The sequence below is a fragment of the Leuresthes tenuis genome, unplaced genomic scaffold (assembly GCF_036924035.1).
Source record: "Leuresthes tenuis unplaced genomic scaffold, fLeuTen1.0.hap1 SCAF_8, whole genome shotgun sequence".
Lineage (NCBI taxonomy): Eukaryota > Metazoa > Chordata > Actinopteri > Atheriniformes > Atherinopsidae > Leuresthes > Leuresthes tenuis.
In genome coordinates, this window is record NW_027325362.1 from 8,954,584 (window position 1) to 8,971,063 (window position 16,480).

The 16,480-nt window shown below is 42.1% G+C and overlaps 1 protein-coding gene across 1 annotated transcript in view; it reads left to right on the forward strand.

Annotated features, from left to right (window-relative positions):
• Positions 1 to 16,480, forward strand: part of lrpprc (leucine-rich pentatricopeptide repeat containing) — a 59,242-nt gene that overhangs the window by 16,996 nt on the left and 25,766 nt on the right. The window contains exons 16-24 of the mRNA XM_072390703.1: positions 375 to 432; positions 1,232 to 1,338; positions 1,854 to 1,931; positions 2,189 to 2,254; positions 2,367 to 2,480; positions 2,588 to 2,718; positions 3,017 to 3,102; positions 9,671 to 9,878; positions 15,657 to 15,781. Coding sequence (XP_072246804.1) covers positions 375 to 432; positions 1,232 to 1,338; positions 1,854 to 1,931; positions 2,189 to 2,254; positions 2,367 to 2,480; positions 2,588 to 2,718; positions 3,017 to 3,102; positions 9,671 to 9,878; positions 15,657 to 15,781 — 973 coding nt within the window. The remainder of the gene's footprint in view (positions 1 to 374; positions 433 to 1,231; positions 1,339 to 1,853; positions 1,932 to 2,188; positions 2,255 to 2,366; positions 2,481 to 2,587; positions 2,719 to 3,016; positions 3,103 to 9,670; positions 9,879 to 15,656; positions 15,782 to 16,480) is intronic.

Below are 16,480 nucleotides of genomic sequence, written 5' to 3' on the forward strand. Positions count from 1 at the left end.
TTTGATAAAGCTTCAGCTGCTTATATGATGAAGCTTAATCCCTAAAAGACAAACGCTTATATTTGCTGTTTGCAAAATTTCCTGAGCTGAAAGTCAGCCCTTAAAATACTTTGAATTAAAGGTAACATTTGTTATATGAGACTTTTGCTTTTAAAGCCCTGCAAACACAGAATGTGTTTAAATGCAGTGAAGTGTAACAGCTGCACAATTTAGGGAAAGGTTAATACTCATGGATTAATATGAAAGGGTGCAACTGCAAGACAACCCCGTTCAAAGTGTCTTCTCCCTTCTTCCTACTATTTAGGGACCCTCTTTTAGTTTTCACAGTGACACACTGTGTGTGCTTATCTTTTCTTTTTTTCTCTTTTTTTCAGATTACTGTGCTCTTGTACAGAGATGAGCGCTTCTCCAAAGGAAGCTATAAGCCTGCTGGTAAGAAAACATTTCTATTCACACGGGGTTCTCCTTCATATCTTGTATACAAAGACATGTGTACAAAAACATTTTAGCATGTCCTTCAGTGCGAGATGCGTGTGAGTTGGTGAAAAGAAGATGAGGAGCTTGCTTTTGTGTCATCTTTCATATCGGTATTCAGAGTTGCAGGCTGTCCTTCCAAGCATAATCCAGATGACAAATAATATGCGTATTTATGTTTACGACGATTTTCGGTAGCAACGGACTGCTGCCTGGCCCACTTCTCATCATGTAGCCTTTCTATGTGTGTGTGTTTGTCAGCATCTAAGTGAAATACCCGCTCTCTCCAGTGCAGGAAATGGAGCCTGGTTGCTGACACAGTGCTGAGTAGTTAAAGTGTACGTGTGTGTTCCAGTGTTGGGTCGCCTCTTTGCTTTTGCTGTGTGTGTGTTTGTGGAACGTTAATGTCGCTCGGTGTCAGAGTCCCAAGTGTTGAAACGGGTGTGTGTGCTGGTGGGAGCGATCGAGACTGTTATCCATGTCACATCCCGTTAGACGACATCTGCAAACATGTGTGCGTGTTTGTGTGAGCGCACAAGTAAGAGTAAGCTGTCACCACCAGCCGTCATATGTTCACTCAGACTCCAGCCCAAAAGCAGCTTCTGTCAGCAGAAAAGATGCACAACCTCACACTGTGCAGAGGTTACAGAAAAATAGTATGAATGCACAAATGGATGCCGTGACTGACACGGTGGCAAATGAAATTTACTCCCAAAACGACAGCTCACTGTTTGTGTGCATGTGTGTCTTCATCCAGAGGATACAGCCTACTTCCTGTACAATCTGATCGATGACATGTCAGAGGGGCAGTTGCAGGCACAGCAAGGCAAACTGAGGACTTTCTTCAATCAGCTACACGCTCAGGTACACACACACTGATGAGATTGATGAAAACAAACCCACACCGATCGCACACTTAGACAGTGTTCGGTTCATAACCGAGTTTTCACAGTCTGATCTAAGTCTGATCGTTTTCTCGTAACACCGTTAGGGTGTTTTGGATGCCATTAAGACAGTTTACCAAAGACTTTGTTTACATAGTTAAACTGACATGCTCCAATATCTCTTGTTTAGTTTGAACCATTTTTATTTGCATATTGAATTTAAAAGCAGCTGGCTTGGAAACCAACCCCCCCTCCACACACACACTTCTGAACGAAGTCCTCTCACTAATAAATATTTCTGTGAATTAAGCTTTCATTGTAATTTGCACTTTGCATGTCATTTAGCATATTTTCTTAGAACTAAGTGAAATATAACAATACATTCAGTAAGTGTTCAGCTACAATTTAAGCTCAGCTTTTGATAGCTTCTGCTCCTGTTGTATGGTTGATCAGTGTTTTGCTGATTATCATTTTCCTTCTTTTATTTCTCTGCAGAATGTTACAATTTCTCTAAACATCTACAGAGGAATTAAGAATATTCTGGAGTCTCACGAGGTGCCTGAGCTCATCAAGGTATAGAGCCTGAGCGTCAGTCTTAGACTGTTGAATGTATTCAAAATGTAGCATTGTGATTGCTCATCATAAAATCTCCAGGTAACTGACAGTCACATGAAAAAAGCTTTAGTTAAGCAGATGAAAGGCACAATATGATTTAAGTGAGGATGCACTTATGCTATGCTTTCTGTACTGTTGCTAGAGATGCAGATATTCTTTCACATGATAGTGGGTTTGTAGATGTCCTATATTAACTGTGCATGCTTTTGTGCCAGGATCTGATCCCTTTGTTGGACTCCAAAGTGTCAAATGGCCCTTCAGGAGCTGCTCCTCGGTTCACTGTGAGTAAGACAGAGTGAAAAATGCACCTACAATGTTTAAAAATGTTACACTAATGACCTTTGTGTCTCGATCGTGTTCAGTTCATCTGTCTAACATCTTTGTCTCTTTTAGGGACTTGAAGGGAAGGTGTTGGCACTTGAGAATAAATTGGCTGAATATAAAGCAGAAAACAAACCGTTAGGCACCATTCTTAAACAAGTCATCCAAACCTTGGCTGCCGAGGAGGTATGACTTTTTAAAAAAAAAAAAAAATTTTTAAGACTTACTTTGTTGCTTAAGATAAGTTGCTTTGTCTGCACGTTATTTTTCTGAGAGCTTTATTGTCTAATCAGAACCTGCCGCGTGCCCTTGAGCTGAAGCAGCAGCATGAAGAGGAGATGACAGCCGGCGGCTACGCGACCCTCATCAGCCTGTGCTGTCGCCACAAGAATGTGGAGGAGGCGCTCAACCTGAAGAGGGAGATGTGAGTGGAGTACACACACACACACACACACACACACACACACACACATATGGCTGCACTGCCACCAGTAGCAGGCCATTAAAGTTTAACTTGAGTGGTATTAGGGGAGACGCTAATGCAGGGTCCAGCCGCTCTGTTCAGGAACTGGAACACAGGAAACTCTCCCTTCTTCCTCCCCTGTTTCCTCCTCATCCTCACTCACCACCTGGTTCCAGCATCAGAACATATAATAGATGAGCTGTATTACTGTAAGTGAAATACATTAATCAAGTCTGACCCTCACCGTGTCTGCTTTCAGGAATCGAAAGGACTCATCAGTAGCACTTGATGCAAGTAAATACATCGCGCTGATTAAGCTCCTGTCTGTAAATGACAGAGTGGAGGGTAAGTTCCCTTTATTTATTTTTCTATTCAGCATGTTTACGGCCCGTTCTCACTGCACACATGACCCATCATCTGTAATCACTAACATATTACAAAGAACTGCAGCAGCTAATAAGACAGTTGGCATTGTACACACGGGTTATAATGTCAGTCAGCATCAGTGACTTGTCATTGTTGAAAGCAGAGCAGGTGAGATCACTAAAACGATGAATAGCCAATCAAAATGAACTACATACGAAGCCAAAGCAGAAGTGCCAAAACTCGCAATCCGTGAAGTAAGTCAGTTGTACTGACCCTATGTTAAACTCCACAACGTTACAGACATAAACACCTTACAGTCTTACATTGATATTAAAACATGTATACTTCAGAGTGGGACCTCTTTCATGTTCTCAGTTAGATTGGCACCATGTATGTCACCTCTGCTTCCTAAATCCTATAATAGCAACAGTCAAATGGCAAATTAGAGACTGTATAGAAAAGACTGATGTAGCCACTGTGATGTCACTCAGTGGTTTGTGGACTGCCGTTGTCATGTGGGGTTTTTGCTGCCAGAAGTGACACTTGAGGGTTGGAACTGCGTGAGAACCAGGCGACACAATGCACATTCACTGTTTGACTCGCCTGTCGCTCAAAGTGGCCCCGCTGTTGATAACTTATAACTCAATTTCAAGGGATGACAAAAATGGAGTTTTTGTGCCATGTTTATTTCTGCTGTGAAAATGGAAGTTTTAACTCGGGAGTCTATGAGAATTGTCTTGAATTTGGAGCAAACCTCAAACAACTGTTCAAAGGATTGCAGTTTTCAACCTTTCAATGTGTTTATTGTTCAAAACGGCTGTCAATAAAGCAGTGGGCGGTATCATGCTGGTTGTGCCCATCTTTTCTCTTCTGTTTTTAATCTAAACACAACATTCTGAGCTGCTGCACACTGCAAACAGATTTTATGTAGTCAAACAGTGTGTGAAGATCTGTTTGTTGTGGTGTGAAACTGATAAAGTCGAGTGCATTTTTCATAAGAATTTTTCTCTTGGTGGGTCACGGTGGCAACGGGAGTTGTAACGTTTTATTGTCACATGCAGTGGAAATAGACCATAAGGAGAGCAATTCTTGGATTAACCCTTCAGCCTGTTCACCCTTCTTGTTAGAAAAATACTAAAATTGCACATTGCACTTTCACAGCCATGTAATTACCTTCAAACTACTTGTTTTGTTCAAAAAGAAGCATTTTAACCATAATGATTAATCACTTATCAAAATTGTATTTTGTATTCTATTCCCAGTCACACTTAGTTTCTCTAATTTCTCTTTGACAATAGATCAAGTTTATATCTGAATGTGTGTGGCTGAATCAACTCTGTCACAGTCTTTCTCCCTCCCTCAAACCACATTAGCCGGCCATTTTCAGAATTCTACGGTGTGTTTCCTTCAGCCCATCGAAGACCCAATTACCATCAGTTTTGCTGCTCTGCTTTTTGCATTCAGTGACAGGAAAAATGTTTCCCTTGTCTGTCCTCGTCTTTCCTCTCCTCCCCTTCGTTCTCGCTCTCCGTTTCTGTCTTCGTCTCTATCTGACCCTCTCTCCCCGTCAGTCGCAAAGCATGCCATTCTCCTGCCCAACACACACACACACACACACACACACGTCAGTGCGAAATGAGAGAGGGGGGAAAATTACAGGACTGTGTGTATTTTTCCAGAATTATTGAAATCCGCCTTGATGCTAATGGCAGATCATGTCCACCGAAGTGCTTGAGCATTTCTCACACACACACACACACACACACACACACGCAGACGATGACACACAAATTTGCATGTGAATCCAAGCAAAAGGCATTTGGTGGCACGGCAGTTGGTGCCTTCATCTGTGTATGTGTGTGTTGGTGTGTGTATAGGCAGTGCAAACGCATTTCCCATTAGCCAGAGTGTGCATATGGAGGCAACGCTTGTCAGCCACATTAGCACACATGGCTAACCTTGATGTTAGCCTGTCCCCACTCAGGCACAGGTCCGCCTGGCTCCCAGCACTCACCAGGCCCAGCTGAGGATCATGTCCCCTGGCATCTTGTTTTAGGTCTTACCCTCTATCATAGCTTAATTGTTTTTGCCCTTGTTCAAAGCCTCCTATCCCACCAGGCAACTTTGTTTTTCTCTTGCTTCATACTTTTGACTTTATTCTGGTCTTCTTTTCGCCATCGATCTCTGTGACTCTTCTTCATAATGAATTCCTCCTCCTTTACCAATTAATTTTCCTCGGCTGCTCACCCCTCATCTACATCGTGAACCTTTGATCTTCACATTTGTCCATGCACCCATGTTTCTAGCCATCATCTCCTCACTTGTGTGGTATTTTCCTCTGAAAGATTACAACAATAGGATTGCTTTTATCCTCTTTATTTGCATAAAATGGATTCAACTTGCATTTTTCACATCGGTCGACATGTAAAAATGTTACTCTGTTGCTTTTTTTAAACTCGTGTTTTACTCACAAGTGCATACAGAGCTCAGAAAGCATGTCAAGTGTGATCTTGCAACATTCTTTTTTTTATCAACACAAACTGTACATAAAACTTAAAATGAGTTACTTCTTATACTCTTGAACTCGTCTCCCCACACACATCACCTTATGTGAAGCACACACAGCTTCCTTCATTCAGGCCCTTTCATTTCATGATCCTTACTTAAATTGACATCATTTGGAGCAATCACTGCAGCCATTCATACCAAAGTTAATCAATTTAGTGATGAAGTTGTTTCGCCCAGTCTAATGCTGCGGACTGTGAGAAAAAGTTTCTAACTTTCTCTGTGGGAGCTAAATAATTATAGCCAAGATCACTGCTCAGACGTTCTCTGAATCAAATGAATTGGGATTTTGTCTGATTGTGGTTATGAAAGATTTTATTAGAGCACAGCAACAAGATGCTATAAGTGACCACGAGTCTTAATACTGCATTTCAATCACAATTTTTCACACTTTACCATTGGACAGAAGAGAGAGGGGAAAAATCTGTGAATGAGAGCAGCCTTATTGGGAATTGGACGGTATTGATATATAATTACGCCTTTCTGTTTTTTCCTTTTTAAGGAATCATGCACACAATCATCCACATCCAATCCATTTTTTGTTGATAACAGCTTCTTCTTCCTCTGTGTACTGGACGGGAACTATGGAGCATGTGTGGCGCGACTAGGCTCGTTTGAGCCGAGTTGAGTGTAGCCATGCAGGAGTTATTTGATCCACAGCCTCATTATCTGGGTGTGATAATGCGGCTTTGAGAGCTTTGATTTCATATACCTAATAAGTTTACATGCATTTTAAAAGTCCGGTTTTGGTCAGACCAACACAATCATTCTTTTAAGGTTAATATTTTTTTGTGTGTGTATCATGTAAACATGCTCATTGCTGCTCATCTATATCTCATATCAGGCTAATCTTTCCATCATATGACTCACTGAAGCTGCTACACATCAGCACCAGGTTCAAGATGTTAAACACAGCTTTCACCTCCTACTTTTCCTTTTCTCCTTGTGCTTTATTAAATTCACGATTCTTCTATCACCAGACATCTCTTTGACCTGCCCTTGCCCCTCTTCCTCATCTGTCCAACCTCCCACTTTAGTAAACACATCTTGCTCTGGCTTTAGGTTGATCTGGACTTTCCTTTAGTGCTGCGTGTATTTCTGGAAAGAGACATCACTAGCAGTCAAGTCATGGACATTAGATGAACCATTGGGCTGTGTGATGTTTGTTTACCTGGCCTGTCTACCTCCTCATCTCTTGACGTGTGTGTGTGTGCGGGGTCTGGCTCGCTGCGCTGGCCATGATGCTCGGCTGAGCTGATGGATATGCATACTGGCTCAACGGACGGATAAAGGGGAAGATGGAGGGAGAACGCCATGGGGGAGGTTTGGATGGCGGATGGAGGGATGTTAGCTAGTGTAGCTCCATTTGGGCAGATCAGCTCCAAGCCATTGGTCTCAGTGATTAACGGGTCTGTCATGAACTGATGGAGAGAGGTATGGGGGGGGGACAGAGGGAGGCTAGAAGAGAAGAGAGATGGAGTCTGAGAGGGAGAATATGTTGCATCTGAAATGAATAGCAGTGCAGATTTGATAGCAGATCAGATTATTATAGATGTATTGTTTATGCTGATGGCAAATCTGCGAGCAGCTTGTTTTCCCCACAAATTCTTGGTTTAGACGGTGATTCGATCTAAAAAAGCGGTGGTGTTGTTGCAGCAATTTTTTTTATCACAAAATATTTTCAGACACCTGTAGCACCCAGACAATCCTGATGAATGCGGTGACCCCTTCACTGTTTTTGTGTGTGTTAACATGAGGTTGACATTTGTGATTTTGAGCACAATATCTCGCATAGCTGGATTTCTATGAAATGCGGTGCATTAATGTCCTTCTCATGACTTTTCATCCCATACATACATACATACCATCGTAAGCACCTTTCACTCATGCATTCCTTTCTGTTAATCTGATTGCAACAAAACAATGTGCTTGTCTGAAGTTTCATGTTACCTGCTTACCCTGCCATGACAGATTCATAAGGCCAACCTCTCCTCTCCCTTAAATGGGCTCATCAGTGACTAAATGTATTAAAACTGCTGAAATACCCATAAGCCTAAGCTTGTGCTTAGATTTAGTGCCAAGTAGCTGGTTACAAGTTAAACGTTGTACTTGTGATAAAAGGCCAATAAGTTTATTCTCTTATTGATGGCACATAAAGAGCTGGTCTTTAGGAAACACTAGACTTGTTTGATTTGAAAAGTGCTCTAAATCAAACAAAATGGCATTAACATAAAGTAGCACAATGAAGGCCCAACTGATCAGCAAAATAATTGAATCTAATATTGAGAAGACACTGTCTTTGTTTTTATTTCTTTATATCTCACAAATAAGTGTTAACCACAGGATTCAGATGGCTCGTTTAAGAAGCTGTAGCTTAATTATACCACTTTTAGTGGTAATTCTTAATTCTTAAAGCTTTTCTGATGAGATTGACTACTTGATTTCGTTTTCTGGGAGAGCCCCATATCAGCATAAGATCTTTTCTTGACTCTCACACATGTTACAGAGCAGGCCACTGGAAGCATTCTTTTTCAGCTGATTTATAGCATCCTCTGGGCTGAGGAAGAAAGGGAGCTGGAAGTCTCTCCTTTGAGATGTTTTCATTATGAAGAAAGTACAATCCAACAGCAGGCTAATGGTGGAAACCCAGTAACATCAAGATTTGTCCTTTTCCATTCTTCATGGCTGGCATTAAACCGTCATTCAGCTAATAAACCTTAACCCCTCGGACAAGGTTCATCCCTCTCTTATTGTCGTGTTTTTAACCTCCTTCCTTTTTTGCTGGGTCTCCTTCGGTGCTAGTCACCCTTTATCCACCCTTCCCTCTCTGTTTTCCCCTGTCCCATTAAATCTGTGACAGCTTTTGGTTCCCATTGCCATAACAACTGGCACAGGGAGGTGGACTGATGGAGAGACAGACTAAAATTAGGATGCCAAAGCACTCACCAGTGGCCCTGTTTCTCAGCCCCCAAGTATTTCTGAATGTGGGTTCCCAGCATAGAGTGACACTCTTGTCTGAGGGGTTTTGTTGTGTTAACAGCTATGTAGGTGCAGTGATCATTACACCCACATTTTTTCGCTTAAAGGTGTTTTTCTCTTTCATTTTTATGTCGGTTTTGCTTAAATTTACACCAGTGAGAAAGACAAGGATTTTTTTGTAGAGTTAATGTTTAGCAAGATGCAAATATTAACTGGTAATTGGAGGCTTAATGTAAATTATTCAAATATATTAAGTGTCTCTGCAGCTCTCCATCATCCTGGTCATGCTGTAAAGATTAGTATCTGTGGTGGATAGCGGATATATCACTGACAACCCATTAGCTGCTGTCTAAATAGACAGTAAGCACATCTTAATTACTTTATGCTGATGCTGAACATAAACGCACACATACTACACTCCCTTTTCACCATTTAGCCCTTAGTGTTGGCCAGATGGGCGCTTGGCCCAGTAAAAAGCCCTCCATTACCGGCTGGACTTGACCAAGCCGATCCACCCCTCAGCCCGCTTACTGAGGTCTTGCTGGGGGCACGACGGGCCCTTGTTGCCACATACCTATAATTTAGCCCCCCAAGTGCTTTCCACGTGGCCACAGCAAAAAGCTGGCCTCCATTGTAGGGGTCCGGTAATTGTAGTCTCGTTTAGAAAACCGCAAGTAGCAATTAACATAGAGTTGGCATTATACGGGGTTGGATTTGCATCCCCGCTGGGTGCAAAATGCTGTTTTAATATGGGTTTGTTTTCCCCACATGGAATTAGCTAAAGGGGCCTTTTATCGTATTCGCACACCCTTCTCTTCTCCCAGCCAAGCTCTGCCCACCTCTTGCTTTCTATCTCGCTTCATCTCTCTCATCTATCTCTCTTTCACTCTCTTTTGTTAATTGTATTTGTCATTTTTCTTTACCTTTAAATCACAGCTTTCAAGTCGTCCGCTCTCCTCACACAAGCATCACACACTTATCTCTGTCTTTCCCTCTGTAACAGAGGCAGTGGACATCCTCAAGGAGATGAAGGAGAAGGACGTGGCGCTGATCGACCTACAAGTCACCTCTGTCTTTCACATGCTCAACACTGTAGCTGCCACCGGTGGCGTCGCTGCTGTCCGACGGCTGCAGGACACCATCTTCACCCTGGGACTGGCCAAGCCCACCGCCAATCTCTGCTCACCTGTGGTTACTGCATACCTGGAAAGGTAAAACAAAAACAAAACCGGCAGCTGTGTCAGAGATCACAAAACTTGGATCATTAAAAAAATTCTGTTGGCCGGATCTAATGTTCAAACATGTATTTTTGTTGCGCTATGTTTAATTTTTATGGCTCAAGTTCTCCACTAAGCAGCCAAACAGCTCACTTTTGTTTTCAGATTTCTGTCCTCATCTGCCAAAGCTTGTTGCCAGGTGTGTGTGTGTGTGTGTGTGTGTGTGTGTGTGTGTGTGTGTGTGTGTGTCAATGAGTCACTCATCCCTCCCAATGATCATAGCTGAGGTTATATTCTGGGTCAGCGATTCAGACAGAGAGAGGATGTGGAAATTGCTAATTTATGTTACTGTGTGTGCGTGTTTGTGCGCTACAAGCAGGTTTTGTTTGTTTGAGGATGCGCCAGCTGCAACCTCTCCCATGAGCCCCCACCCCTGATCTCCTGAAACACCCACTGCAATCCTTTAAAAGTGTGTGTGTGTATGAGTGCTGAGAGACGGCCACTGATGCTTCTTCCCATAATGCATCTATGCAAATGAACGTTAGCAAACATACGCCGTGAGGTCATGGGTGTTGCCCCACCTTTAAACTCTATTCAGCATGTGTATGTTATTCAGTTTACGTGTGTGTCTTCCTCTTGTCAGAGGAGCTTTTAACTAGATCAGCTCATTAGCATATTAATTATGTACAGAGCACTAATTGCTGGATTTACCATAGACACGGTGTGGGCTGTTAGAGGCCCATCATCACACACCCAGGCACCCTGTACGTGCTGCTCAAGAGGTAGATCTTTGCAAACGATGCTTGCACACACGCGCTCCCCTGCCGTTGTTTGTGTTGCTTTAAGTCTGGTCTCTGGCACAGAGTTTCCAGGTTCACTCGTTAATCACTGCTTCTGTGAGATTAGCAGGCTAATTTACTCCTGGGTCATCAACAGCAGCCAAAACACAAACGCACACAGCAGCTTTCAGCAGCCCTGCTCACAAATCAAGTGCCAATTGTACTTCCTCCAACTGACATTGCAGTGAGCACATACTAATGAACACATGAGAACAAGTTAGCTGCTGGTTTTCTGACATCATCTCTCGCATGTTTGTTGGTGGTATTATTGTGTATTTTTACCAGGCAATGCTTGGTCAATAAGACTATTGTGCAGATAAAACTTGTTTGTTGTTTGCCTCTTTTAAACAATGAAAGGCAGCTCTTTAAGTTGTGATGTTTCCGCTTTTAAACTTTCATTTGACCAAATTTCATCTGCCTTGGCTAACCGATGGGAGCTCTTAAAATGAATTGAAGCTCTCTGTCAAGAAGTCTCACATTCTTACAACAACTGTACCCCTTTTTAGAAGACGGAGCTCATCCTCATCAAGATGCTGCAGCTAATCAGCAGTCTGTGCCTTTTTGTCATGATCTTTAGGTCTCTTATAAAAGCCTGTTGTGCTCTTTGTTTAATTGCGAAATCCTTGTTATAAATGGATCATTTTTTTTATATTTTCCTCTTCAGAAGGTACATTGGAAGTGTGAGACCTTCAGGGATGTTAAGCAGCATCTGTTTGTAGTTCCAGCAGCAGTTCAGACTAAGCTTCAGGGCAGGTCTAATCACGACAACACTTGACTTTTTCCTCTCCAGCGGAATCTGTCTCCTTGCTCTTTTCTCTTTTTATCTTCATCCATTCGTCTCCACCTCCTCATTCCATCAGTCAGCGGACAAACAGATAGTTGGGGGGGATGGAGGGAAGCGATAAAAGAGGACAAAGCAGGCATCACTCCCGCCTGCACCCATCTCATCGCTGCGTCAGCGCTAATGACTTAATGAACACTTCTCCACCAGATTAGCCCTTGACAGCCCATCATATGCGCCGCCCCGTTAGCCTTCATGCCCGTCCGCTCTGTATTGTGTGTGCTAACCTGCCATCGAGCTAGCTGGCAGCTAGCTCAGATTGCCATCCTTGAGGAAGTGATTAGCGACAGTAAATGCTAATGAGTCCAACAAAATGAAGAGCTGGCAGGACATGTGTGATAAGGCAGCAGCGCGATGATGGAATATGAGGAGGCGGCCACAGAACTCAAAGGAGATGAGTGGCTCAAAGGAAAATGCCTCATTCACTCCTGAAAGATTAAATGAAAATCCTGGTTAGATGAATGAAACGGTGTGATTTGAAAAATCGAAATGAATTAGATTAGAGTTAGATGAAAAGATGGATGAACAATGCAGAAGAATATGTTGAAAGGCACAATTAACTCTTCCTGATGTTTTCAGCTTGTACTCTCAAAGCTACGGTTATCAATATGTGTGAACAGTGATTGTGTTAAAGATGTTACTCTCAATTATGATGAACACACAAAGAAATATCCCCCACTACCTCTTCTAGCTCATTGTCTTAAGTTCCAGTCATACATTATACCCTCCAAGCTTTCTCTGGCAAATGAACAAAGTTGGAAAATAGAGCATTAAGGAGAAAAGGTCTGTATGATTTTCTGAGCAGTTGGCACAGGGAGCCAAACCGATAATTAATGTAAGTTGTTACCAACTCAACCCTCCTGGCTCATGTCAGAGTTTCTTAAAGATTGTTTGAAAAGTTCTCGTAGCTCCTGAGTGAGCACTAAATGTGATTTCAATGTTGTCATTTAACCCCGAATAGCTCGACTAGATTAAGACCACTTTAGCCTAAGCAGGTGAGTTATTATTATTGTTATTATCTCGTTTACATATCACACAAACGGCTAGAATTGAAGTCTGTAAATCATGATAAAACCAGAGAGCGCACAAACGTAGAGGTGAGGTTGAGAATGAGTCACTTTCTTCAGTCATGAGCTGAAAGAGAAACCATGTCGATATGAAGAAATTTCACTGGAAGATGAAACGTGATCAACACAAAGACATTTTAATGTGACATATGAATTATTATTATTATTATTATTATAGAACTTTGCAAGATGCCTCCTAACATTGTACAAGGGGGCTGCTGAATAAATAAATATGAAAAATGTGTTAGGATTTAGGAATAACAAGTTCAACTAAGCCACAGTCACACAGCTCTGGTTCCCCACGTTGATATGAGGCGTTAGTCAGCGTCTCAGTTCAAGTCCCACTTGCTGGGATTTCCTGGTGAAATCTCAGCTGAATGTGAATGTTTCATCAGTATTTACAGCTGAGCTTAGACGTTTAAAAACTGTCCCCGTGAATTCACGAAGCACAAATGCCTTCTTTAGAAATGAAGTCACTTATTACCCACGAAGTGTATTATTAAAGACTGTGGAAAGGATAAAAAACAATTAGCTCTCAAACGCCTTCTCTTCAGAAAGACCTTTACGCAACATGAAATAATCCTGCCAGTTTGCCAGTCAAAGCCATTTTTCTCCTTTATGTAAGATCTTGATACATTATTACGGAACATAATAAAGATATTAATTTGACGAAGAATATATTCTGATTTGGTTCAAGGAAGTGAAAATGAGTGGAGATATTTTTGGAAATTTATCCTTGAGGTATGAATTTATTAGTTAATGATGAATTACTTCTACCAAAGAGCTTATGCAGTTGTTGTTTTTTTTGTTAGTTGGATTGCTGGCAAAATTACTCAAAAAGTTAAAGAGATACACGCTTGAAAAGTCTATACCAGAGGTGCAACATGGAGAGTTTTAAAACATAAACTGGCTACAACAAATTTTAGTGGTAAGGCTTAGAAATAACATGACATGATTTCACCTGCATATTAAACTGAAAAGTTATGTTTGGCCAAAGTGTTTAGAATGAATTAAACTTTAAGACCTTTTTACTCACAGTCACCTGTTGGGGGTGTGAATCATGTGAAGCGACGTGCCATTCTTACACTCATGCAGCAGCGGGCTGGTGGTGTCGTGATCACAGTTTCATTTGCGTGTCGAGACACAGACACCTTGTTCTCCCCCACACGAGGACAGTGGCTTGATAACAGGCCTGCCCATCTCGCCTGAACAAAAGAGTGGGACAGAGAGGGGAAAAAATGGGGGGCGTGAGTCAAAATGAGCTTTCTTGTCTAATCCTTCAGGTTTCCATCGAGCAAAGCGCTCGTTATTTTTTCAGGGCTTAATTGGCTGGAAAGTGGCTGACATGCAAAGTTGGGGACATTAACAGGGCTGTGCGCTGCAGTAAATGGCAACGCAAAGTGACAGTTAAATTGTACCTAGGGGAAATTATCCATCTTTCGACATCTTTAGCTCTTTTTAGGGGGTGGATCAGCAGGCGGAGAGACGGGATGTAATTGCAACACTAGGCCCTTTTTTTTTTTAACCTCGAGAATTTTTCTTTTTTTTTCCAAAGATGTTTCATTAGGAAGAAGAGATTAGAAGTATGTGTTTGATGGAGAGAAGAATATGGTGGACACGAAATGACTTCATGTGCAGCACACTGCAGGAATTAACCTAATGCATCTTATATTAGTAACTACTTCAACCATAAATAGCGTTGTGCTTTTTTTGGCTTTGACTTTGAGTAAACTGCACACCAACGTCACCTTCCCTGGTCTCATTCAGTCTCTGCGCTCTTTCTCTCATTTTCAAAAATCTCTTAGTGTCTCTTCTGTGTTGTTCAATCAGACTGTTGTGCAGTTGAACAGCCTCTTGACTGGCGCTGCTGAATAATGTTGTCCCTCTTCATTTCAATTAGGGGACCTCTTTGCCTCCCAGCCCTAATCACTTTGTTCCTCCTCCCTCCATCACTCTCTTCTGCTCCCGCCTCGCCAAAGCCAATGTCAAATGTTTTTTATTTTCCGAGTAGCTGGTCATTGTGGGAATATTTTTATTTATTTATTTATATATCCACTTGTCTAATTGTTTAGAGGAGAAAACACTTAAGGGATTATACCTGTACACTCAGTCTCTAACACTGTATCTGTGCTGTTCTCACTCACCCACTCATCCCACTGCCTCCCCCATGGGTGCTCTATCTGCTTTGACCTCTGTGTGATTGACATGGTAATTACCCAATCAACAGATTGATGACAGCACTGTCACAATAGCGGGGATTGAAGTGGTCTCTCATGCTCACTCACTTGTTTCCTCTATCCATCTCTCTTCTTCACTTGTTATCACTCCATCAGGCCCAAAATCCTTCCTCAGCATGCTCTTGTTTGTTGGATGGAAGATATACTGTACTAATAGGTTGACATGAGAAGAAGGGCGTCAATTGTGTGCGTGTGTCTGGGGGGGGGGGTCTCTAATGTTGTTGCCAACTTTGTGTGAAATTGCTCAGCTGGCCGGCGAGGTCATCGGAGGGTAGGAAGAGCTGACAGCATGGAATCAAAAAGAAGATGGTGAGGAGGGAAAGAGAAGTAAGGAAAGAAGTGGGGAGATCTGGAGAAAAGGGAAATGAGAGACGAGGAAATGAGGGAAGGTTAAAGAGGTTTGAAGTGGACAAAAGAGATGAAAAGACTGAGCAGAGAGGGTAAAGATCAGGTGAGCCCTTTTATCCGCTGTATTGCTTTGCCTCTAAAAGCCTGTCCACTGAGTCATTAGCCCCTCACAGCCAGGTATGTGAGAGTGTGCCTGGTTGTATGAGAATGATGTATTGGGGCCAAAAGGCGTCATCAGACACAGATGTGCTGTCATGAATTCAAAGGCCCGTATTGTCGAGGTGGGTCATGGTGCTTGAATTGGAGGTCACAAGGTTAACAACCTATGATACACTCTTTATTCTCCGCTGACACAATCCTGTACGTGACTGACGGACCGGCATCTAACAGTGATTTCTTTCCTTTTCTTTCTGTTTGTGTGTTTGACGGCATATCTGCAGCAAGGACGTGCCCGGAGCTCTCGAAGCAGCACTGGAGTGTCAGAAGCTCTACAACCAACTGCCGCGCATCCATGACATCATTGTTGCCCTGGTGGAGATGGGAGACACCGATTTACTGCAAAAAGGTTAGACTTTAGGCTCGCTATTCAGTTTTCAGATCAATCTAACAATCATTACGTCAACAGAACACTAATGAACAGTTTCATGATCAGCAGTTCACTGACACAAACACACACAAAAAGCGTTACAGAAGCCAAACATTTTGGATTTCTCCTGTGGATTTACAACTTACCCATTTTTAACAGATAACTCACTTCTCATAGACTAAACGCACTTATCATGCAAATGATATCTGATACATTTACAGTTTATAGTCACTTTTTTGACCAGTGTAAAAAGGGTTTTAAATATGTTGAAGATAATCTTCTTTTCAACATTGTGTAGTCACAGTGCCAGACCCCTTCCTCTCCCACCAAACAGAATTTGGAACCTTAAATGTGCTCTTAAACCAGGTTTCTTCACCAAATTCTTCTCCGTGGAATTATTATTTCCAAAAATTGTTTGTTTCCCATAAACAAACAAATTTATATGTATTTTTTATGAGATGGAGAAACAGAAGTTGGAGGTTCAAGATCATGGCTTTCATGCAACAAGAACTCTCAAGTTCATGTTTGTTTTTCTTTAATAGACAATTATTTCACTCTGTTACAGCTTGTGACATCCAAAGAGCCTCATTAATGGCAGTGTCCTCTGTCACTAATTCTAACAGCTTTGTTCTTCTCTCTAATTTAGCCCGATCCAACTTTGTTTCTCCTGATTGGCTC